The sequence below is a fragment of the Onychomys torridus genome, chromosome 20 (assembly GCF_903995425.1).
Source record: "Onychomys torridus chromosome 20, mOncTor1.1, whole genome shotgun sequence".
NCBI lineage: Eukaryota > Metazoa > Chordata > Mammalia > Rodentia > Cricetidae > Onychomys > Onychomys torridus.
In genome coordinates, this window is record NC_050462.1 from 11,019,001 (window position 1) to 11,044,274 (window position 25,274).

A 25,274-nucleotide genomic window follows, 5' to 3' on the forward strand; every position below is an offset into this window, starting at 1 on the left:
AGAGAGAGAAAGGAAATGAAGTTCGGTAGGGAGAGGGGTGAGGCTGAGCTGGGAGGAGTTGGGAGCAGAGCAAGAATATGGTCAAAGTATACTATATGTAAAAAATTTAAATAGAATCAAACTTTAAAAGGAAAATGAAACAAGAGAACGTTTAATAATATTTATTATAGGGAAGGACTTCTTTCTTTTTCTTTCTCTAGAAGACTTGAATGATACTAGTTATAAGGTAAAACCAAGCAAACAAATAAATAAATAGATAAATAAACAAATAAATAGATAAATAAATAGACTGTCTGACATGTTATAGATGTGGGGCAAGGGTGTGAGTGTCTTGAAATGAACCTTCCTTTTGCGTTCAACCTCCAGTCAAAAGGTGTGATCAGCCAGTCCCGAAACACTTCTAAGGGCTTTTCTCGTCTGTGACATGGCTTACTTTTTGTGACCACTGCTCAGTTAGATCAGTCAGCTTTTTATGCTCTGCTGGGACGATCTCCTCACACACTAGTCCAGGGCTCTGGGGTAGACATTTTCCTACCACTACATCTTAAAACTCAAAATGAGTTCAGACAAAGTTTTCAGGAAGAAAAATATTTTTTATCCAAAAGACATCTCAGGGAAAAAAAAAAATATCTTAAATACCAAACCCAAAAATAAGTATAGGGAAAAGTCAGGACTATTCCACCAGCCAACTGTTTCAGAAACATGATCACCATTGACTATTCACCAAAGGTGTGCGAGATCACGAAAGATCTGAGACGCCCTTTGGCATCTTAGGAGCTCAGGGCACAGTCTCACATAAAGCCAGTCTCACCTACCACTAAGTGTTCTTAGGGTTTCAGCCCAATATGTGTAACGTGCTAATATCTCCAGTGGGTTTTTGAGTCTATGCTTCATGCGTTGTATTGACAGAACACCAGGCTTATGTAAAAATGTGACTTTTTACAGCCTCTGGACACCTGCTGTGAGTGTGCCAACCTCATGAACATGTGTGTGGTAACATCATACCTAGCGATTGTTCGCTGAAACTGAAATTAAGAGGAAAAGCTCTTTCAAGGGTCTCTTCATGAGATGTCACCATTTCAAGTCAAAATGTGATGAAATAATGTAATATATCTAACATTATATATATATATGTATATATACACAAATACTCTCCCCCCACTGTGTGCGTACACACACACACACACACACACACACACACACACACACACACACACTAACACCCCATCTCTGTCACACTTGTGTTTATCTATCCCAGTCTCTATAGGACAAAATAAGGCCAACAATAAATACCCACTGCCTCTATCTTGGCTCCTGTTACACACCATGAGACATGTTCCTATCATTATTTTCCATATAAAACTGTCCAGAGAGACTCAAACGTAAAAAATGGAGAGAGCTGGTGTATTCATGAGTCCTTACTTCCTCCACCGCCCATGTTCGCCTGCTTCCAGACATCCAACTGAACTACCCATAATGCGCCGTCAAAGGATCATGGGCCTGACTCTGCTGCTATCTCCCTGTAAAGTCTACCTTACCCTGAGGGAAGTTCACAGTACTTTCTTATGGGCACATAAACTAGCTAGTGAATTTCTTCCTTTCTGCTGGGAATGCAGATGCTTTTCCGGAAGTTTCTCCATGGGCAGATCTGCCACACGTACAAACACAGCTTCAAGGAGGCTTGGAATGTTGAGCAGAATCAGCCTTTGAAGCAGCAGGTAGCGAAAGAAAAGGGCCTCAGCCTAACAATGGCGTTCAGCACAACCTAGAAATCAGGTTGCTGGAGCCATGGAGTGTGACTGTTTTCAACCTGAGTACTATTAAAGCTTTGTCCATAATTTATCAACTTAGAATCTTTATCAAACACCATTCTGATTTAATTTTTAGACTCTTGTACCCATATGGATTGTGTTTTGACTAAATCAACTCCCTAGTTCCTCCCCTACCACCTCTTCCCATATTCCTCCTACCGGGTGGGTCTCCCTCACAACTTCATGTATTTCTTTATTGCAATCACTGAGTCCAGTTGATGCTGGTAGCATGTCATGGCATAGGGCTACCCACTGAAGCTACCCACTGGAGTATGGGCAACCAACCCCAGGCTGAATCCCTAAAGAAAACTGACTCTCCTTCCTCCAGCAGCCATCAGTTGCCAATAACTCTTCAACTAGGGGTGGGGTCTCATGAGCTGTTCCCCCATCCATGTTGGAATTTTGCTTGGCTTGATCTCATGCCGGTCTTGTGCAGGTAGCTACAGCCACTATGAGTTAACGCGTGCAACAGGCCTGTCGTGTCCAGATAACACTGTTTCTCAGTCATCCTCCACAGTCTCTGGCTCTTACAATCTCTCTGCCTTTCAGGATGATCCCCAAGCCTTGGGTTGGGGGTATATGTGATATAAATGTCCCACTTAGAGGTAAGCATTTCACAGTCTCTCCTCTGCAGTTTGACCAGGTCTGGGTGTCTGTATTAAGCTCTGTCCACTTCAAACAAAAGCTTTCTCTGACGAAGGTTGAGAGCTGTGCTAACCTATAGGTACAAAGCTGAGTATATAGAGATCAGAGCAGTGTGATAGCAGATCCATTTAGCAACAGGATAATAATAGCTTCTCTGCCCGGGGCCTATGACCTACTCTGATGTATCTAGGACCTACTTTTACCATCTGGTTTTTCTCATTGGTTCAAATGAAAATTTATATTTGCTTTGAAAATTTGACTCCCCAGAGAAACCAATCCACATTGTTCTCTGAATGGTCAGACTTCATCTCATTTCCTTCAGAGAGTTGATGACCGTCATAGGGCTGTTTCAGTTGGGTTGTTGAGTTGAGTATGTACCTGAAATTCTTCACATGTTCATTACACCAAAACCAGATTTGCTGGTTCCAAATTAGTTGATAGCCTTCAATTCTTCCTGTCATAGTTGGAATAAAATGAAAGGTGTTAGGTTGTACAGGCCCCCGCATCTCTCAGGCCTCTTCTTGCTTCATACTCTGAAGTCTCATCCTCTTCAGCCAGTAAGTTCTGCTTCTGTCTGTTCCTCCTCCTTTGGCATTGTTCCCACCACAGTGCCTCTGTACCCTGCTACTTCAGCCAGTGATGTCCTTCTAACAGCTCTTCTCATGCCCTTCTTTAATCCTTCTAATCATTTCAATTGCCTCCTAAAGCTTTCCTGCCCAGTCTTTCCAACAAACACGTCTCCCATATTTGGTTTGGTTTTATCTAGGCACTCTATAAAGTTCCTCTAGAACAACTTGACTTTCTGTATGAGCTTGCTCGAATCATCAGCTTCTTTGTGCATCACATTTTTAATTTTTTAAAAAAGGTTAATTGTAACCACTGTAGGAGTTCTTATGGGCAATAAAAAAGTGCTTAATGTCATATAGTAAACATAAGACTGCTGTGTCGTAATTCGTATATTTTTATTCAATTATTTTCCTGTTTTATCTACTAGACTTTAACTTCTAATGTAAAAAGACCATGTCTGTCATAGGGCAGTGTTCTCAGAACCACGGTACCATGCCTGACACAGAGGAAGTGCTCAAAACCAAGCCGAACAAATTGATGTTGACTAAATGAGTGAGTGCCCATTCTTGACCTGTGACGCCGATGGACCGGGCACTGTTGATTCATTCCCGGCTTCCTGTGACTTCATCCGTAAAGCCACCCAATGAAGCGAGGGACAGCATGGTGCCACCATAAATGTCAGTTAATGTATTCTTTGCGGCAGCCTTATTTCCCTCAAAACCACCTGTACATTTCAGAACAAAAGCACCTCTGCTTTCCTCCCCATCCTTTTTTTCCCTTTCTTCTTGAGTTTCTTTAACTGAAATGTATCTGATCATCCTTCTCAGTGTCAGGAAACCCTTTGCATTATCTGGATATGTCTGTTTCCTCATCTCTGTGAATTAATAAATAAGTTGCTATGTTGAGTGGATTCTCAATGTTGGGGGGACAAAATTGTCCACCTTCATGGTCACATTTTCCTTAGCTTAGACCACCTCAGAGTCCCCAACTCACTCCCTTTTCTCTAGATCCTTAACATAGTAACAAGAGACACAAAGGCCATCGATTTGTTCCCTGACACCCTTGACCTTAATTCACTCCTAGACACCCTTGACCTTAATTCACTCCTAGACACCCTCGACCTTAATTCATTCCTAGATATCCTCCTTCTTCATTCTGGCTTTGAAAGAGACTCAAAAGAGTCACCCAAGCATGCCCCTGATCTGAGAACTTCTCTTCAGTTGACCAGTTAGACCTCTGACAAGGATCAGCAATGAGAGCTGGATCCCACATACCCACCTGTTGCCAAACTGATGCTCCCCACCTCCCTGTGTGGCCCCAGTTCAGAATGGGACAAGTTATGTGGTGCTCAGTTACATTTATTAAGGGGCTTGGATATGGATCATAATAATTTGAAAGGAAAGCTAACCACTTGACCTTTCAGATGGTATCTAATTTATTAGAAGTAAAATGTGTTAGGATATATATATATCCATCCCCCTGGGAATCAGTTCTGAGCAGTGTTGCACATCTGTTGACTGGAGAAAGCACCTGTTCCTACTTGGCTCTCTTTCTGTAGCAAGTGAAGCACTATCTTAGAGTCTGGTAGAATAAAACACTGATCTCAGATTCATCAGATATTGACTATGTAAACTTAGAACAATTTCACATCCCCAAGACTATCCCTTCATCTCTAAAATGAGGATAATGCCATGTAGCTTACAAGATTCTTACAAGATTTACAAACTAAGTGGGCAGTGTACCGGATACCATGAACACGTAATCCTTGGTATTTAGTATTCCTCCACACCACCAGCCAGAAGCGTGTGTAAGAGGAACCTACTGGAAATATCAAGGAATCGTGTTCCTCCTCAGGCAAGAGCAGAGTGTCCAAGCCAAGCTAGGTGCTGCTCGGTTTTCTCTTGAGAGGCACAAGGAATTAAATGTTCAGAATATTAGAGAGAAGAATAAAACTCAGTACCTGCCAAGATTATGTACAGCCTACTCAAGGAAAAAAATTAACTTCACAGCTTGTGATTGGGAAAGGACATGGGGCAGATGCTGACAGTTCTTTCATCTCTGCTCTTGGCTTGTTCTTCTAATAGCTCGGCTTTAACACTCAGTCTGCATTGCAATAAGAGCAGAACAAGTAGAACCAAGGTGTCCCCTCCAACCTCAACTCTACCCCATAGTCAGGCTTGACTGCTGGAAAATACCATGTAAAGTATCTAACACCCAGCTACCCCTCTGGGGATGATGTAAAACCAGCTAGACACCATGCTGCCTCAGAAAAGTTGAAGTGCTGTGGTTAGTTAGGGAACACTTAAACCAGAAAAGCCTACAGGTCTCTCTCAGCCCTGTTTCCATGATTCAGTGAACAGAAAGGACCAGAGCAAAGTGGAGTCAGGGGTTGGGGGATGGGTCAGGCAGCTTTCTAAATGATCTTCCACAGAGAGGGAGTCATTGACGCTTAAATGCCACCAAATCAGACATAAAATAGATCAGAGCATCTGTTTTTATGTAATTTCATATGCCTCTTAAATAAAACACACACACACACACACACACACACACACACACACACACACACACATATAAGCCAAACTGTGTTTTCTTTTGTTACAATGGATCTTCCCTGACCTGCAGTAGCCACACTGGAGGTAGTATGAGGTCATAAACAGCACTGATGCATTGACTGTTGCCCTCAGAGGATGATGATCTGGGGTAATTGATGAAAAATGTCCCTCAGCTCCAAGTTAAATGGAGTTGCTGGAAGAGGGAAATACAGTAACAAACAAAAAGCACTTGGAAGGGTGCCTAGATAGCACATAGAAAGAATTCAGTACAGCATGTAGTTTACCTAAGTTGCCATTATGCAGATGTTGAAGGAATTTAGAACATTTTCGTTAGATAGATAAACATCTTTGAAGCTATCTTTTGAGGCGTTTTGTGTTGCCGGCTTTGCATCATCCCTGGGACTGTTAAATACATTAAATGGCCCTTTCCTGTAGGAGATTCTGAACTAGGGTGGGAATGGGTGTGGAACACATTCCCATGCAGTCTGTGTAGCCTATCCATCTTTCTACATCTATGTGTGTATCTGGGGAAAAGTAGGAACACTCAAATAAATTTTGTCCACATCAACTTTTTCTCTTACCTCAAGAACCTGTGAACTGGCATCCTTCAAAATGAAGAATAGATTCCCTGTCTGGTACCTATGAGATCTTTGGCCAAAGAAGTATAAATCACTGTACAAATGACTTTGCAGTACTTTATAAATACATGTAATGATAAAACCTATGCAAACATGTGTCTCACACTAACCATAACTGCCATTGATAGTTTCACCAAACCCGGCTCAACACTCAAACAAGTAAATAACTCTTTACTTAGACTTTTTTCTCCTTTTCCAATGCTTGAAAACTTGTTTCAAAAGGCAAAGAGGCCTCAAAAATAAGAGTTTCAAAAATGGTGACAGGAAAAAAAGGGGAACTAGAGAGATGGTTTTGTGATTAAGAGAACTTGCTATTCTTGCAGAGGACATGGTTAAGTGTCCAGAACCCACATGCTAACTCCAGTTCCAGGGGCTCCTTCACCCTCTTCCAGCCTCCTCAGGTACTGCACATGGTACACATGCAGACATGTAGGCAAATCATTCCTACACATTAAATAAAATAAATAAATCTCTTTACAAATGGTGACAGGAATTTCACTGTGATCATATTAGCTATTAAATACCAATTTTAAAAATAAATCTAAGATTATTTTATTAGAATATATAACCTGAATGTAGGAATGTCTCTACCTTATTGAATAGTGGTGTATATCCCAGCAAGAAAGAAGGAGATGGAAACAGAAAGACCCAGAGATGTTTACTGTGATGCTGAATTGATCACAGGCATATGGGAAGGGTTATGATTACATTTTGTCTATATCTGTTTATTTTCCACTAATACTGTATTTTCTTTTTTTTTTTTTCATTTTGTCAGAGTCTCATTTTACTGAAGATCTTTTAGTAACTTTACCCAATCATCAGTAGTTTTACTCTTTTTTATTTTTATTATATTTGTGTTTTAATTTTACACATCAGCCATGGGTTCTCCCTGTCCTCCCCCCTCCCGCCCCCCCCCCCACCTTTCCCCCAGCCCCTCCCCTCCATTCCCATGTCCTCCAGGATCAAGACACCCCTGGGGATTCATTTAAACCTGGTGGATTCAGTACAGGCAGGTCCAGTCACCTCCTTCCAGGCTGAGCAAAGTGTCCCTGTGTAAGCCCAAGGTTCCAAACAGCCAGCTCATGCACTAAGGACAGGTCCGAGTCCCACAGCCTGGGTGCCTCCCAAACAGATCAAGCCACTCAATTGTCTCACTTATCCAGAGGGCCTGATCCAGCTTGGGGCTCCACAGCCTTTGGTTCATAATTTGTCCCTGTGCTTTTTCCAATCTTGGTCTCAACAATTCTCACTCTTACAGTCCCTCCTCTTTCTCGACTTTATCTAATGGATTAAAGACAATGTCTGCATGCAATTCCATGATATCTGGAAATTAAAATCCTAATTGCAGCTTCAAAAAATGATCCATGTGATCTTAAACTCCAGAAAAACTGTTCATAAGCTAAAAGTATAGAGAGTAAATTAAGCATGTGCAGGAAATGCTGTTGCAGTCAGGAGGATATGTTATGGAGGCCTAAGATAGAGAAGCTACAGAAGGACCACTAAGTCTTCTTTGGATGCTGTTTCATTAGTGTGAGATAGGGAATTAAGCGTGGAACATGTGAGTTGCAAGATGCCATAGCAGGTGAACACATTTGATCACACAAGCCTGACGACCCGGTTGTCACCTCCAGAACCACAGTGAAAGAAAACCGCCCCCTGAAGTGTGCCCTCTGACCTCCACATGCGTGTCATGGCACACATGAGCCCACATTCAGACCTATATGTCACACACACACACATGCACACACTATTAATAATAATAATAATAAATTAATAAATTAGAGCACACGTATCATCTGTTATATATCCGTTTATACTGTGTTTCTAAATGATAAGCTAAATGTAGCTTTATTCTTATGCTGCATAAGAATATTATAAATCTGTTGCTTATTACAGTAACTATTACCATAATCATTCAGAAAAGATGTGCATTGAATCTACTTATAAACTGATGTCAAATTGACTCAAAGCTTTAATGTAAGAAGTTAAGACATGGCATTTTATTCTAAGAAAATTATGTATAGTTTTATGCTGTGAAAAATACTATGGAGGGAATAAAATATTATTTTTCCATGTGCAAGTTTGTGAGAGCTTGATGTCACTCTACTATATATGTACCCTGTTTAAATATAAAGCCACACAAATTGCCAGAAGAATCTAATCGAGCTAATTATGAAAGCAAAAGCAATCTTCCCCACCAATAATATCCATTGATGCTTTCAGTTTGGGCCTGCACAAAGAAAAAGAATAAAGCCATTCTCCAGCTCAAGCATGTATTAAGAAGAAACCAGCTTCCCAAGGTCTCAGACATACTTCCCTAGCACTTGATTTAATGTGGGATATGAAGTCCAAGATTCTAAATGAATGCAATATTGCATTAAAGTTATGAAACTGCATGCACTTCTCAAGTTGTTCTGAGAGCCAGAGCCATCAGCGCGGACATCCCTGAGATATGATTTCAATAAATAGTTGTTCTATCTCTAATGGGCCATTAAGTAGGAAACGCAACTTCCCATTTCTATTTGGTCATCTCGGTGGCTTATCTGAGCTAAAAACTCTCCATACATAACCATCTCCCCATGGTCAGAGAAACTTCAGCTTCAACTATTAGCAGATAAAATATTAGGTGATTTCTCTTTGTTCTGTGATTTAAGAAAGTAATAAAGAATCCCCGGATCCATCAGTTCTTGTCAGGAAAAGAGCAGCAGCTGTAAAAATACCACCTCGGGCCTTTGATCATGCTAGTGAGTTGTTTGGTTAGCGACCCACAAAACCATTCTCTCTGTGATTTCTCTTCCCAAAACACCTGTGCAGTGTGCCCTACAGGGTGCTAAGCAAAACTCAACCACGCTTGTCATTTCATAGCATGGATTTCTCACATCATAATAAATAAATACCCCTGAAAGCATAACAAGTTCGCAATTCATTTTGACCACTAAAGTATTAGGAGAGAATTTGCTAAAGACACTATATTGACTATCCACAAACTACGACCAAATGGCCCATAAATAATTACATCCCAAGAATGATGAGTATGTTTTCTTCTTGGCCCCATTTTACTCCATCTATGTGATTTGACTAAGGTTTCACCATCTATAAGTGTAAAGAAACACTGCTTCACATAACTCACTACAGTTGCGGACATGCTAGAAGTCGGCATTATCCAATTCTGTAGCCACCAGACAAATTAGCCAGCAAGTATTTGGATTCAGGACTGGATCTGGCAACTGGGGGGTTAGTCTTACCATTTGGTAGGGATGTCTGTGGAGCTCATAGAGGATGAAAGCTTTTTATGGAGGTCAGATGAGCAATGAGCAGAGAGCAGTGTCATGGGAAGGTGAGGAGGTGGGACGCACTGGAACAGGTGGGTAAGCCGAGGACTGTCATGGGGCTCTGCTCCCCAAACCAGTGAGGTAAAAACTGGATAAAGGAGTAGGGAACTAGGTTTATATTTGGCTTTTATTAGGGAAAGGGGGTATCTTAAGTTGAAAGTCTCTGCATTAAGAAAAGCAAGCAAGAGAGTGAGAATAGACCCTAGCTCTTTAGGCAGAATTGGAATGTTTGTGGTCTTGGTAGTGTAACTGTGACCCAAATGCCAAAAGAAATCATAAGAATTGTAAAATTTTAATTTTTTTCTGAAAAGCTGGAAGAATCCATAATGCTGCAAAGAAGGTATTCTATTACTTCATTTAACAAGAAAATTTTTACAAATTCATATTGCTTAGATTGTTTTGTCAAAAACAGAAAGCCATATTCTCAAACTTCTCTGAAATCATTTCTTAAAGCCAAGTTTAGGTTACAAATTCTAAAAACACTAAAATGTCATTTCAAAATATATACTCTATATTTATATATAATTATACTAATCAAAAGTTAAACATGGTTGAAATAATAGCATTTTAACTGAATACATATTGATTAGTCTGCTTCATTTTACAGGTAAGAACAAAGAAGCCAAAAAAATATGTGACTTAACCATGATCCAGACCTAGGTCAAGCCACCTTACATTTTAAGACAAGCTGAAGACATATCATGATATTTGGGGTTATCTATCCTATATATTATAGAAACATGGAAAATAGAACATTCACTTTTTATTGTTTTTTTCATGACACAAAATAATCATACATATTTGCTACATACAGTGTGATGTTTCTATCCATGTAAACATCATATAGTTAACAAATAAGAATAATTAGCAAAATGAAAAAATTCTAGTAGTATGCCTCACTAAGGACAATGAACAGAGTCCCTTTCTGTCCTCTAATTCATGAAGCACAACCTTATATTTTATATTATACTTTTCCTACCTTCTACTCATTTTTTTTTTCAAAAAGTGCTTTGTTAGTATCCCGTATGTTAGGAAATCTGACCCAACAAACAAGGATGTGATGTGTTTAATTCGCTTTTGTAAATGTCAGACGTTTGTACAGTTTTTCCAAAAGTCTCCTCCCTTATTGAAAATAGAAAAGACAGTGTATGGATGGTGTAGAGAAAAAGCAGTGGACTTTTGGGACTTAATTGTTAAAACCATCCTAGTAGTCAAATGCCGCCATCAAATTCTTAGAATTAGCTATAGACAACAGGTCCTACAAACCATAAAATCTTGATGATATGCATGCTTGCTGATAAACAAAGAAACCAGGCTGCATGTTTTGGGGGAGCTAAAGGTATGGACTGGTAATTCGGTACATGGAGAACCTGACAGTGGTCTAGCACATACATGGCCAGTGTTGCGGTTGTTTAAGGTCAGTCAGTGATTTGGGAAATCCTCCAAGATTAAAAGTTGGACCAGGTATCACATGTTCCACTCAGGCTACCTCAGTCCATTTCTGGAAGTAATAACAATTCCTCAAAATGAAGTCATTTATATTTTTAGCCATGCTCCGTTGCGTGCACTGAGTAGTTTCTTGAGAGCACTGTTTCCTGTGGCACTGTGCCAAGACTGGCGTTATTTGTTTTTCATTGGGCTTTTCATGATTGTGCTGCTATGGACCTGGATCGTTCTACCTCCTCTGACGTGGCTGGCATAGCTTAAGCATAGGCATGATGGTAGGAGTAGGTGGAACACTTTTGTTCAGTGAATGCCCGTCTGAAATCCCTAAGTGAGGCGTCGTTCTAATGGCTTTCATCTTCTACCAACAGTCAATTATCCATTTATAACATGGTCTGATATGAAACTGCTTATACCCATCTATTCTGGCACTTACGAGGAAATGTACTAATCTCACTTTATGCCAATCTAACCACCCCCCATCTCAGGAAAGGAATCTAGATCGGTCTCCTGCCCCAGTCTGCTTTTCTCTTCATTCTTCAGGTTCAACCTCCAACTAAAATTAATTGATGGTTTCAATAGTTTTCTGCCTTCCACAACTATAACCTAAATCCATGCCCATGCCATCCCTAAGACAACTATTGCATCCTCCTAATGGTCTTCAGGCCCCCAAGAATGCCCTTTCTAGCCTTTCTAGTTCATTTTCTTTTGTTTTGAACATCTGTTAGTACCTGTTTTTCTCCATGACCAAGTATTCTATCCCTTCTTTCATAAGTATCTTGTGTTACACGTTAATAGAATGGAGCTTGATTTACCCAGGGGGAAAAAACCAGCAATTCAAATTCTTGAACTTCCATCCATTCCTCAAGTGTTCAATCTTTTATTTTATTATATAGAATATAATCCCTGTTCTTGTTTAAGAACCACAGTGTGGTCATGTGATATGTGTGTACCATGGATAATAATCAAATGTGTCCATTAATATCTCATCTTTTTAAATATTCCTTTGTGTTAGAAAACATTGAATTCCTCTGATAATTTTAGGATATATGAAACTTATAGAATATAGCTATTCTACTGTGTGATACAGCATTTTAATGAATTTCTCCATCTATCCCATTATCCAACCTCCCAGCCACTCCTCACAGTCTTGCAACCTCCTTTCTACTTTCTAGCTCCCCAAAGGGAGTGAGAACATGTGGTTGCCTTGATCTGTTTGGAATATTAGAGTCTTCAATTTAAAGAGAAACTCTTTTTTTTCGAGACAGGGTTTCTCTGTGTAGTTTTGGTGCCTATCCTGGATCTTGCTCTGTAGTCCAGGCTGGCCTCAAACTCACAGAAATCTGCCTGACTCTGCCTCCTAAGTGCTGGGATTAAAGGTGTGCGCCCCCATCACCCATCTGAGAAACTCTATCTTGTAAACTCTAGAAGACTGGAATTTGGGACAAAAAGAGCAATCTCTGCTCTTCTGTTTCAAATATTGATCAGAAGCTTAAGATAATCATTTGAGATCTGAGACTTTTAAGAGTAGACTAGTCCTTGGAGAATGTGTGGCCTGGCCTTTTCATCTTACAGAGAAGGAAACTGAGGCCCAGTCATAAAAGTCAAAATGATCTTTCTAAATTTATAATTTCACCATGTAACTCTTTTCTCAGCCTGCCCATGGCTTTCCTTGATGGCCAAAATGAATACAAACTATCACTGTGCCATACAATGTCTGTTTAGCCTAGTCTGGACTTACTTTTCCTCCTTACATTTTTATTATCTCTCTGCTCTATTCCCAGTATGAGTGTTTTGTTGGTTGTTTTTTCCTCCCTATGGGTTATTGCACATGGTTTTGCCTTTGTCCATCTTGTTTTGGGTCCTAAGCACACTTCATATATTTGATTATACATCATCTCCAAAAATGTGCCCCCAATACTCTCAGGATTCCACAGTAAGCATCCCATGGCACCTATCTGCAATATTCAAATGGAAGCAATAATGACAGTTGCTAGCAGATACTTGCATCTTATTCCTTGTTCCATCCCCATATTTAAAGAATCTGACATTCAATATTTTAAAATGAATTATTTTTACTTTTAACCTGCCATGACACATGTCAATTTTTCCATCAGCCCTCCTCACAAAATCTATTTTCAGATTAGTTTTTAAAAATAAATTGATTCATTCACATCCTTCTATAAGTCACTGATAATCCTGAATGACAACTCTTCCTAGAAGCACTGGTACTTTTACAGAAACAGAATTCTAAAGTCATGTGAATGACTCTTCAATGCAGAAAATTTAGCCATAAATAGTAAGTCATGAGAGCTGTACGTGAGGGAAGGTCGGTTCCCACGGCCTTCAAATCAGTCTCCCGGGTGACCACTCTTCCCTCACACTCAAAGGAGAATGACTCTGTTTGTGTTTATACAATTCAGAGTACTTATTGTTTTACCTTATGTAAAGTAAATTATTATTTCACACAGGATAAATGCTGAATTCATCAGGTAACATTTCTGGTTTGATTTCAGGGAAGCAATGTTATGGAGGATCAGGACTTGTTGGAAATTGGAATCCTTAATTCTGGACACAGACAGAGAATTCTACAGGCAATCCAGCTCCTTCCAAAGGTAAGGGATGCTTTATCGGGATTATCATATGGATGATTTCAGTGACTTACAGTCAAAGCATCTAAGTGTTTCCACATGCTGCTGATGCCCATCAGAGTGGTCTTGGGCTCCACTTTAATTGGACCCAAAGACTACCACAAGCTTCACTTGGTTTTAAACTGGCCTACAAAAATGCAATATAGGAAACACTGCAGAACAGTGGAACAGATTCAGAATGCCTCTTCTGTGCGAGTCCTAACTCATGTCCAGTGACAACAGAGGTCAGAAAGATGGGATTCATGTTGAGTGAGTAATGCCATTGACTTAGAAGCTTCATGAGTGGGAGAGAGTCTTGGTTGGCTATATATCTAACAAAATTAATATCTAGAATATATAAAGAATTAAAAAATAATTGAATGTCCCCAATGCCAAACAACCCAATCAATAGATAGGTTAATGAAATGGAGAGGTAGTTCTCAAAAGATGAATTATGGATGGCCAACAAATATGTTGAAAATGTCCAGCATCTTTAGTTATTGTACTGGATAGTTTTATGTCACTTGGCATAGGCTAGTCATTTGAGAGGCAGGAACCTCGATTAAGAAAATGCACCCTAACTAAGCAGTTATCAAGGAAACACATAGTCAAATAGATCAGTATTCCATCTCATCCCACTCTGGATGGCTAGCATTAAGAAAACAAACATCAACCAATGCTGAAGAAGATGTAGGAAAAGGAAATATTTATGTGTTGTTGGTAAGGATGTAAATTAAACCCATTCATTGCTCCAAAAGTTCCTTATAAAATTACAAATAGTGCTTTTTGTCACCTAGCTATGCAACAGATGGGTGTATGTCTGAAGAGCTCTAAGTTAGTATACTATACAGATACCTGCATACTGCAGCTATGGAGTCAGCTTGGGTATCCACTACCATATGAATCGATATTTTTAAGTGTTGTATATAGTATATATACATGACAGAGTTTTGTTCACCATAAAAAGAGTAAAATTGTGTCATTATCTGGAGGATATTTGCAACTGAGATTATCATATTAAGCCAAATAAAATATTCTTTTATTTTGTGGTCCTAGAATTCTTTACAAATAAAAACAGTCCTATCTCCGCACACACACCTGAGCAACATGCAAACATGGGAACACAAAGGGAAGTAGTGGGATGGAAGAGACTATCAGAAGGAAGAGTGGGAAGGAGACTAAGGGGAGAGATGGGTGTGGTCAAAGTACAAGATATACTCAAAGAATCTGTCTATATAAAAGCAAACACTATATGCAATGAATATACACCAATAAGAATATTGGAAGAGCCTCATGATCCATTAGAAGCAGTATCTCTTATAGCAACTCCAAGACTTCGCCTCTAGAGTCCTTACAAGGGACTTGCTTAATAACAAAAGGCATCATTTGGAGAGGTCCACAGTGTCCCATCCCATTGTGCATTTACAGTTGATCAGTAGGCTTTCTAGTCTAGATGTGATTTGTCATCCAGGTATCTTTTTTTTTTTTTTTACTGGAAACTGTGTAACCTAGCAACAGAGTTGACCTTATGTTTCCAGAAAAGGTTTTAAAGGAGCTTAAAGGAGGTGGTAGGGTGTAAGTGCCAGCCTTTCAAGGTAGGTAGGATTTTAATTGGTAAGGGAAGGAAAGGCACTTCAGGAGGCCAGAAGGAACTGTGTAATTACAGGTGTTACACAGGCAATCACTTTCTGGAAACATTTGGAAAATAATTAGTCATTTAAAATCCAGTGAGATCGGCACAACAGTGTCACTGCTCTTAATGTCACTGGACTATAGGGTTAAAATATTTAAGTTGTTAAGTTGTAGGTGTATTTACCATGATTTCCAAAATCATCAGAACAGAAGAAAATGCAATGTGCTTAAGATAGTTGAAAAGTGTGTGGCCCATAACCAAAGATAAAGCAGGAAGAGTAGGTTTTCTTCCATTTCTACAGGGCTAAGGAACTTGAATGTATTTTGTAGGCGCTGGGGAATGCCTATGACTAGAATATTCTAGTCTGCTTAATTCTGGAGGGAATTTACCAGAGAGATTGGAGGAGAGAAAGGTGAAGTGGGGTCTGCCAGCTGAGAAAAGATGAAGGGGGGCAAGACTGGAACAGGTGAACTGTAATGGGGGCAACTACACCCATCAGCGATTCCGGTGTCTTCTCCCTTTTCGCTCTCCCTCTCTAGGGAGGGTAGAGATTCTCCTCAGACAGAGAAAGATAAATATTAATCATAGTTTCTAAGGAAGTGATATAATGGAATTTGCCCACTGATGGTGTACTGAGTTTCTGCTGATGGAAAGTTAACACATTAACAAATTTGAGGAGAGACAAGCATACTGCAGAGCTTAATCATGTGAGTATCTACATTAAAAGGGGAAGAATGAAAATGTCTCTCGAACCAATTCTAAAGTAATTCCCATAGGCATGTTATTCACCTCGCTACTTAGAGCATTATTTCCTTAGTAAATGTCCTACATGCCTTCAGCAAGGGCTTCTATAAAGTCATACCCAACAGCCAATGAAGTCCCCGACCCAGAAGAGAGCTAGGTGCTCCCCAGATCAGGGAACTGCCCACTCCACGATGCTGCCAATATTTAAAGTTCAGTTCAGACACTATCCATTCACTTCCTCTGAGAAACTTTGCCTAACCTGTAGCCACTTCTCACTGCATTAGCAGTTAGGAACCTAATCCATATACACCATATATACCTAATCCATATTCACTGAGCCTGCCAGTGGAGATTCTGATCTGTTGTCATGGTTAGGCTGCCAGAACCCATTTTTCCTTGATCTACCCTGGGCCATTCACTCATTTCCATTCTCCCTCCTGATGGCTCTCTCCCTCTCTGCACATGGATTTTCACGGTGTCTCCACCAACCCTTCTAAACTATGAATCAGATCACAGCACACCATGCTGAAAATCACCAGTGTGATTTTCTAAGCCTTCAGACTTAGAAAAAAGCCCTTACCTTGGCCTATAAAAGTCAGTAGAATCTGGCTCTTTCTTACCTCGTGGTCATATTTATCATTTTCTCCTTCTATACTCTAGTTGATGACTTTCTCTTTGTTATACAAAGTGACAAGCTCATTTCTGCCTTGGGCGCTGTGTGTATCCTTCAGACCCCATACATCACAAAGGCTTGAACTCAGATACTCACTCTGCAGAGGCTTCCCTGACCTACCAGTTCCCCTCAGCAGCTATCACTCTCTTTATTAATGCTTGCTTCATTTTTCCCACAGCACCTGTGGTTACCTGAAGTTCCATTGTTTGTTTCTTCATTATTTCCCATCTTGCCAAGAGGTAGCCAGGCCCATGAGCCCGAGAACCTTGGCTCCTTTGCACCTCTCTCTACAGTCAGCACCTTGACAGTTCCTAGCACCCAGCAGCTACCCAAGAGATATTTGGGGATTGAGAACATACAGTAATCTCTCATTTATTTGGGAATTTTATGTCCATATGCTTGCTCCTATCTGGAGATACTGATGGACAATCTGTCACTTCTGTGACATAAGCATCCTTATGGCAGAGATCACTCAATTGCCTTGAAATTTCTTTGTGCCTAGTCCAGTAACATGACCATTAAAAGAATGAGTGAATGAGTAAATAAATGTTGCCTCCTATGCCATTCAAATATTTTTAAAATGCAGAATGCCTCAATTTTAAGATGAGTCTGTAGTCATCCACATACAATGTCATGAGAGAAAAAAAAAAAAAACTTAACCTAGAATTATTTGGAGAATAAATGCAGTGTTTATTTTTAAGAAAGGATATTATCCCCATTGTAGACAGCAATGTTATAGAAACAATACAAAATTAAGCCGCACTCAAGGGGGTAGCTCAGAAGTGTCTACTGCAAACACACAATGAATAGGGGATGCATAAGAATAGCCACATCCCTCCTCCACAGCATGGTAGACTGTTACAATGCTGCAAATTGACGCTTTGCCTTTTTAGGTAATGAGCCCAATCGTCAGATGGCTAATAGTGTAATATTAGTGCTGGGACATTCATCTGCATTCAGTGTGGCTTTGCACAGCTAGAATAATTGACAGAATGTCTCTTTGTTTTCGTCACACCATTTTGGTCCTCAGAATGTTTATGCCCCTCATCTGTCACAAGAAGCACTCCATAATCACTACCAGAGATGCCTTTGTAGCACACCATATCTGGGAATTGGTGAGGTTGCTCCCAAACAGAGAAAAGATAGCCTTCAAAGTACAACTGTGATATGTTGGCTTGCTTCAAAGCATGCTTTATTATGTTCTGTTGATTCAAATTTTAAAGAAAAATAACTTCTTTGGCAAGATTTGACCTGTCATATGTCTGTTTTAAAATGCACTGGTACAAAGATCCACAAGTTTTCAAATACAGTTGATATATTCATGGAGTAGAGTATGCTGTGTATATTCTAGCCACACTCATCTTCAGGATAGGAATCCATTGAGTCAGCTCCTTCTCACATTAATTTGCCTCTGTGTTTTGTGTTGCCTGGCCTCCAGTAATAAAGCATGGCTATCAATTTTCACACAGCATCCACTTCCTCCACCAGTCCCATAAGGCCTTATTCAGGTCTAAAGTTTCCCTAAGCTTTTGAAAATCAAACCTCATCCTCTTCCCTTTATGAGAAAAGAACCATGCCAAACTTCCATGAGAACTTCTATACTCTCTTATACACTAGACATGTTGTACTTTTTCTATCCCTTAGACACAGGGAAATTTTCTAATCACTTATTTGCAACATATTATTTGCCCTTTTCCAGGTAAGAACCCCATGGATAAATCTTTAATGTTTTTTAAGAGATGTAGGTTTTCTTGTCCTTTGATACTAGAGTACCTGAAGGTCATACTCAAAGGATTTTCATTTTATAAAGGTTTATGTCATGGACCATATTGTAGCGTCTTAATATCTCTCATCCTGAATTGAAAATGTACCCGGTCAAACTTATTGCTATCATGTCATTTTTTTCCCCTACTTCATCTGCTAATGTTTTGCCTTTTACCATGGCTTTTGGAGTTACTCAGCAGCAGTCTGCAAATACCATCCTCCTTTCTTTTGCAGCCACCCATCCCATAATTCTCTTGAGTCTGACTCAATCCTCTGCCATGCCACCCAGACAGCAGCCACCAGAACAGTCACTGAGTGTCTTTCCATCCTCAATGTAACTGACTTCAGTAGGTCTGATCTGAGGACAGCCTGTCAACATTCTGCTCTCTGGCTCTAGTTCCCAGTGCTCTGCTCCTTGTTCGCCCACTCACACCCTCAGTTAAAACTTGGAGCTCCTAAAACTCAAATTCAAAACTTTCTGGTAGCTAGTGCATGTCATGATCATGGGACTCTTGACCATAATGCAGTTTCTTACACTCACTGTCTGTTGCCTTTATACCCCATCTTTACCCATAACAAAAACCCAAGTTTGAGTTTCCCTTTATATCTAAATCCAGGTTGCTCACCATTTCTAGTAGTGATAGATCTTCAATTTTTTTTTTTTTTTTTTTTACTGATTGGTACTGTCTTAGTAAGTGTTCTGTTGCTGTGAAGAGCCACCATGACCACAGCAACTCTTATAATGGGAAACACTGGGCCTGGCTTACAGGTTTAGAGGTTTGTTTAGTCCATAATCATCATGGTGGGAAGCATGGTGGCATGCAGGCAAACATGGTGCTAGAGAAGTCGCTATGCATTCTATATCTGGATCAGCAGACAGCAGGAAGAGAGAGGGACACTGGGCCTGGCTAAAGCTTCTGAAACCTCAAAGCCCCACCCCTAGTGATATACTTTCTCCAACAAGGGCACACCCCCAATAATGCCACTCCCTGTGAGTTTGAGGGCCATTTTCTTCAAATCACCACATTCCACTCCTTGGCCTCCATAGGCTTGTAGCCATATCGTAATGCAAAATGAATTTAGTCCAGCTTCAAAAGTGCCATAGTCCATAACTGTTTCAACCCTGTTTAAAAGTCCAAAGTCTCTCTAGAGACTCACAGCAATATCCTAACTGTAACTCCTGTAAAATCAACTTTTAAAAGCAGATCACATACTTCCAACATACAATGGCACAGGATATACATTACCATCCCAAAAGAGAGGAAAGGGAGCATAATGAGGAAATATTAGACTGAAAAAGACAGAAAAACCAGCTGGGCAAACTCAAAACTCCACATCCATCTCTGATGACAAAAATGTTCTTCAGAACTCCAATTCTTTTTGGCTTTGTGGACTGCAACACACTTTCTCTTTGGCTGGTTTCACTTCCTGTTATCACCTTTCCTTGGCTGGTATACCACAGCTCTGGCATCTCCAACATCTTGGCGTCTCCAAGGCAATCTAGGCTTCAACTTCACAGCTTCACACAATGGCCTCCCTGGACCTCCAGGCAGGAACACCCCTGACACATGCCTGGACTCAGATACTTTCTTTAGTTATGGAGGACAATTCCATAACACCTTTCTTGTATGGTTGACTCTAAAGCCAGAACCACTTGGCTGAGGCTTTCAAGTTCTGCTGCTTGCTGGGCCTGGAATATACCCCCACCTTGTTCAAATACATTTTCACTAACTTTCTGTTTTCAATTATTTCTTTTACTGCCTAAGCTTGACTATCCTGGAGCTCACTGTGTAGAGTTTATGCTGGCCTCGAACTCAGAGATCTGCCAGCCTCTGCCTTCCAAGTGCTGGGATTAAAGGTATGCACCACTATGTCTGGCCCTAAGCTTTTATTTATTTCCTTTTTACAAGTTAGAAGCTTACCTGGGTAGGTTCTTGCTCTGAAGTCACCACTCCCTTTATACCACTTAGCATCAGGCTTTTCTTTAATCTGTTTACACTTCCTGGTGCTATTTTCTCCTCAAACTGTACATTTTATATTTTTCCTTTCTCAGCTTATTCCTTTTCATAACAGATCTGCACAAGACTGGCCACTAACAACCACACAACACATTTAGAAATCTCCTCTGAAAACAAAATTAATCCAAAACTCTTTAGCCTCAGGCAGACTTTTTGGGCAAGGGCAGAAAGCAGCCACATTCTTCATCAATATATCACAAGAATAGTCTCTAGGCCACAGGCTAACACAACACATACTAACATTCTTCTCCTCTGAAACATCTTGAACTGTGCCCCCACTGTTCAAATCACCCTCAGCACCAATGTTTTCCATTCTCCTATTAGTTGGCCCATTAAGCCCCACTTAAAATGTCCAATAGTTTTTCTAGTCCAATGTCCCAAAGTGTCCCTTATTCCTCCACACAAAAACATAGTCCAACCTATCACAGCAAACCCCACTCGCAGTACCAACTTCTGTCTTAGTCAGTGTTCTATTACTATGAAGATACATCATGACCACAGCAAATCTTACAAAGGAGAACATTTAATTAGGGCTGGCTTCAGATTCAGACGTTTATTCTATCATTGTCATAGCAGGAAGCATGATGGCATGCAGGCAGACATGATGCTGGAGAGCTAGCTGAAAGTTCTACATCTTAATTGACAGGCAGCAGGAAGAGAGAGTGTCACTGGGTCTGGCTTAAGCTTCTGAAACCTCAAAGCCCCACCTCCTAGCAATACACTTCTTCCAACAAGGCAAATACACCCCCAATAATGCCACTTCTTGAGTCTATGGGGGGCCATTTTCATTCAGACCACCACAGGTACCAATTGAATTAAATCACTAACCTTCAATTGAATTAAATCACTAACTTTTCTATTTTCACTATAAGATTTAGTCTAAAAAAATGTTTCTATTTTAAGAGAAAAATAAAATTCCATATAACTACATAGCGAATTATCCCCAAAGTGGCAAGTAGCAACTTTGGTTGAGCAGGGATCCTAGTGTAGCATGACTGAGTCTTCCATCCTTAGGTCTCTCCCAGGGCCATAGTCATCTCCAGACTCAGCTAGGAAGGGTGTACTTCCTAGATCACACATGTGCTTATAGGCAGAATTTGGCTCTTGGGGGCTGGGAGTTGGACCTGGCCTTCCTTAGTTCCTTTGTATAGGCCCTTCTATAGAGCATCTCACAAAATTCAGCCAGCTTCAATAGGGTGAGCTGAAGGGAGTACAGGCAAGTCACAGTCACCCTGAGTGTGATTACGAAAGTGGCAAACTATCTTTCTGCCATATTCTCTCCATTAGGAGTCAGTCACTAGAAAATGATCTTATCAGTCATGAGACACTAATAAAAAATGTTGTGTTTATGGGCTTGTTGATTTATATGTATCAGATCAGATCAGTGAGCTTCAAACTACAAAGTCAATGCATGCAAATCTACTGTTGAATTTCTGGGTTGTGATGTCATGTTATGCCATATCACCATCGACACAGACAGGAGCTATGTGTCTCCTTTCTGCACATTCTTCATAAATATGACTTCTACATCACCAAATGTTAACATGATGGTCTTAGGAAATAAAAGATGACTTTTATTGTTGTTGCTGCTAGATTTTTCCATTTTAACCCCAGTTATAGGCAGGAGAACTGGACCATTATCTTTATAAAGTGTGTCTGTCTTGGAGAGGCAGATTTTTAAGACATCTCCCACCCCCTCTGTCCTGAGTCTGAACATTTTTGTGTTTACATCTTAAAGATCCTTTAAGTCTAGGCTTGATTAGAGCGAATAAACCAGAGTGACATTTGACAAGAAAATCAACAACAAAACCCTACCTATGAGCTGCAGTGCAGTTAGCTGAGGGTCAGAGCTTAAACACCTGTAAGGACAAGATAACACAGTGATACCTGTGGTAATAAGACAAAATAAAGCGTTGAGGGACAGACTTGGCTATGGCTTTAGCTTTGCTTCTCCTGTATCATGGGGAGGGGGGTGGGGGAAATGAGGCTTCTTGTGATGAGCTCAGCGATTTACTTGAGGATTGGAAGAGGGTATTATTACTGATATGGCATTGTCTCAATTTAGCTTCACTGAGTCCCTACTCTTAAAGATGAGTTCTTTCAAGGACTTTAAAACATAAATGTTTCTTAGTTGGAATCTTGATAGCTATGGCAGACACATATCAGCTTTAGGGGAGAAGCATTCAAGCAATGTAATTCCTTTAAAAGTCTAGAAAGGAAGGTTCAATCTTATTCCCCTGTCACTTAGAAAAATGACAGGAACTTGTTCCTATTTCTTCTTCTGTTTTTCAGAAGAGCAATGCCAAAACACAGGCTGCAGGCATAGATGTTCCCATGGTACCTTTTGACAGGGTAGCTCTTCCTCCTCTTACCCCATCACTCACTCTCTGTGTGGGTCCCATTCTTTTTACTTCTGTGTCCCCTTCCCCTCCTGTTGGTGTCCTGAACTCTGTGACACCCATTATTGGCCTGAGCATCAATTAAAGCATCAATTAAAGACATGGTAAAAAGAGAAGCTCTCATACAAGCACATATGCTACGATCATGTGGGGGTCCCATCCTAAATCAAATGCAGAACTTAATTTGGTCTGGGTTCATAGAGTATTCTACTTTCTGTAGTGTCTGGTCACTGGTGTGGCAGGGTCTATGTGAGATCTATGTAGTCTTCGAAATGATTTAATTGTTCCAGAACAAATTATATATCATATAGAGGATTGGCAAAACTTATTTTTTTTCTTGTAAAGAGTCAGCCCACACTTTACTGGCCATATATCTTCCCTTACAACTACTCAACTCTGTTGCAGAGTAAAAGCAGCCACAGGAAATTCAGAAATGAATGTGAGTATGTTTCAATAAAACTTTAATTATAAGGCTAGGCAATATGCCATATTTGACCTATGAAACGTAGTTTACTGACACCTAACTGACATTAGCAATAAATCTCCAGCTAGATAGAGAGTTTTTATTTCGAACAGTCTGTTAGTCAGGAAAGAAATTCAGATGAGAAATACTGCCCTACTGTGTCAGACTAATACAAGACCCCAGGATGAGCCAACAGCCTCCTGACACCACCCAAAAAATTCTGTGGGATAAAGATATTTTGTAGTGACTGAGAAGGATGATATTGGCTATACATCTATCTGTTGGAGAAGATGTCACTTTTGAGGGGCGATCTTTGTGGAAACACTTCAGGGCTTCACACATATCAGTCCATACATAGTTGTTTATTAAGTCCCTCTGTGAGATCTGACCTCGGCTACTCCTTCACAGTGCCCTCACACAGCACTAACTCTTACACACAGGGGGGAAAAAGAACCCAAAGTCTCCAACCATGGCATTTGCTAGCTTCTTATGCCTCCTCTCTTTTTCACACAAATATTGTGCAGAATTTTGGGTTTGTACTCTCCTCCTCTTCCTGCCCATAACTATTGCTTGGCACCTTTATCTGCTCCCTAGAGTTTCTACTATCTCCTGCACATGAGTGACCAACAAACCTCTCCCTCTTAGTGTATAGATCTATCTCCCCAGGAAGCCCACATAAGATATCAAACTAACATGTCCAAAGAGAGCCTATGTTCAAAGAAAAGTGGCCTGCACCTCAGAGTTTAATTTAGCATTATTTGTTGTGGAAATAGTGGAGAGAGCCTCTATAAACCAAATATTTTTCTTAACACAGGCTTATGATAAAAAGCAACACAAACATAGCCCATATCCCTTGGCTTCACAAAGCATGTATTCCAATAAGAAGATAGATATAGATATAGAATAGATATGGATACCTGTTTTCAATGACATCACTTCATTATATATCATGAATAATATATGTAACATGTTACACATATCACTAATGTTTTCATTATTTTACAAATATGACAACATACTTTATTGTGTTATGTAGTAATACTACACATACAGTCATGTATAATATATGTTAATTTTATAGTCTATTATAAAGGAAGTTCAATAAATAGACACAGAACACTGGAAATACATAAGGAAAGAACAGCTGGCTTGCTGTAATACTGTAAAAATCAGTCTTTTTTTAGGAAAAGGGGTTGGTGCCACTGACAAATGGGGAAGGAAGAAAGAATAACTTCCTTTAAGATCAAAAACTTGAGTAATATGATGTCCATAAATTTTGAAGTAACAACAAGCCACTGAGCGCCTTCTCGTTACTCCTGAGCCTGGCACGCTGCGTAAGCTGGGTAATGAACTGTTGCTAGTGTAACAAATCCCAAATGTCAGTGGCTTAACACTTGACTCTGACTGAGAATCCACAGAATGTCCATCGTCACAGTCTTTCCCCCAGCAGTTAGGAACCTGGGTGGCTTCTGTCGTGTGTCCCATCTTGCTATTATATAACAGCCACCATGAAACATGAGATCCAGGAGCCTGGAAAGCCACACAGGACATTCTGTGGGACATCAGGCCTAGAAGTGGACCACTCACTTTAGACCACATTAGATTTCCCGGGAGTCAAGTTCATGGCATTCACTAAAGTGCAAGGTAGAACAAGAAGGACAAACTCACTTTTGCAAGAAGTGATGACAGAACTCTTCAGATTCAACCCATCCTGTGCCCCAAACACCATTTCTTCTCTGCCCATCAGCTGCCATCCTTCTTCATGTGAATTACTTCAGTTCAATTCCCAGGACATATTTCTTTAAGATACATCTTATGGCAGCGTTTCTCTGAGCAAGAGAAGCCATTTGACCTCTCTGTGGTGCCATCATGTCCTATTGACTAGTTTTTCTTGGTTGCTGGAGATTAGCATCTTTGCTGTGCTGTATCTTCATTATCTAAGTGTGGAGCACCCAGTAC

General features: G+C 40.2%; 1 protein-coding gene across 19 annotated transcripts in view; it reads left to right on the forward strand.

Annotated features, from left to right (window-relative positions):
- Positions 1 to 25,274, forward strand: part of Anks1b (ankyrin repeat and sterile alpha motif domain containing 1B) — a 1,022,809-nt gene that overhangs the window by 682,610 nt on the left and 314,925 nt on the right. For all 19 annotated transcript variants that reach the window (XM_036169508.1, XM_036169510.1, XM_036169509.1 and 16 more), the window contains one exon: positions 13,508 to 13,606. In XM_036169508.1, coding sequence (XP_036025401.1) covers positions 13,508 to 13,606 — 99 coding nt within the window. The remainder of the gene's footprint in view (positions 1 to 13,507; positions 13,607 to 25,274) is intronic.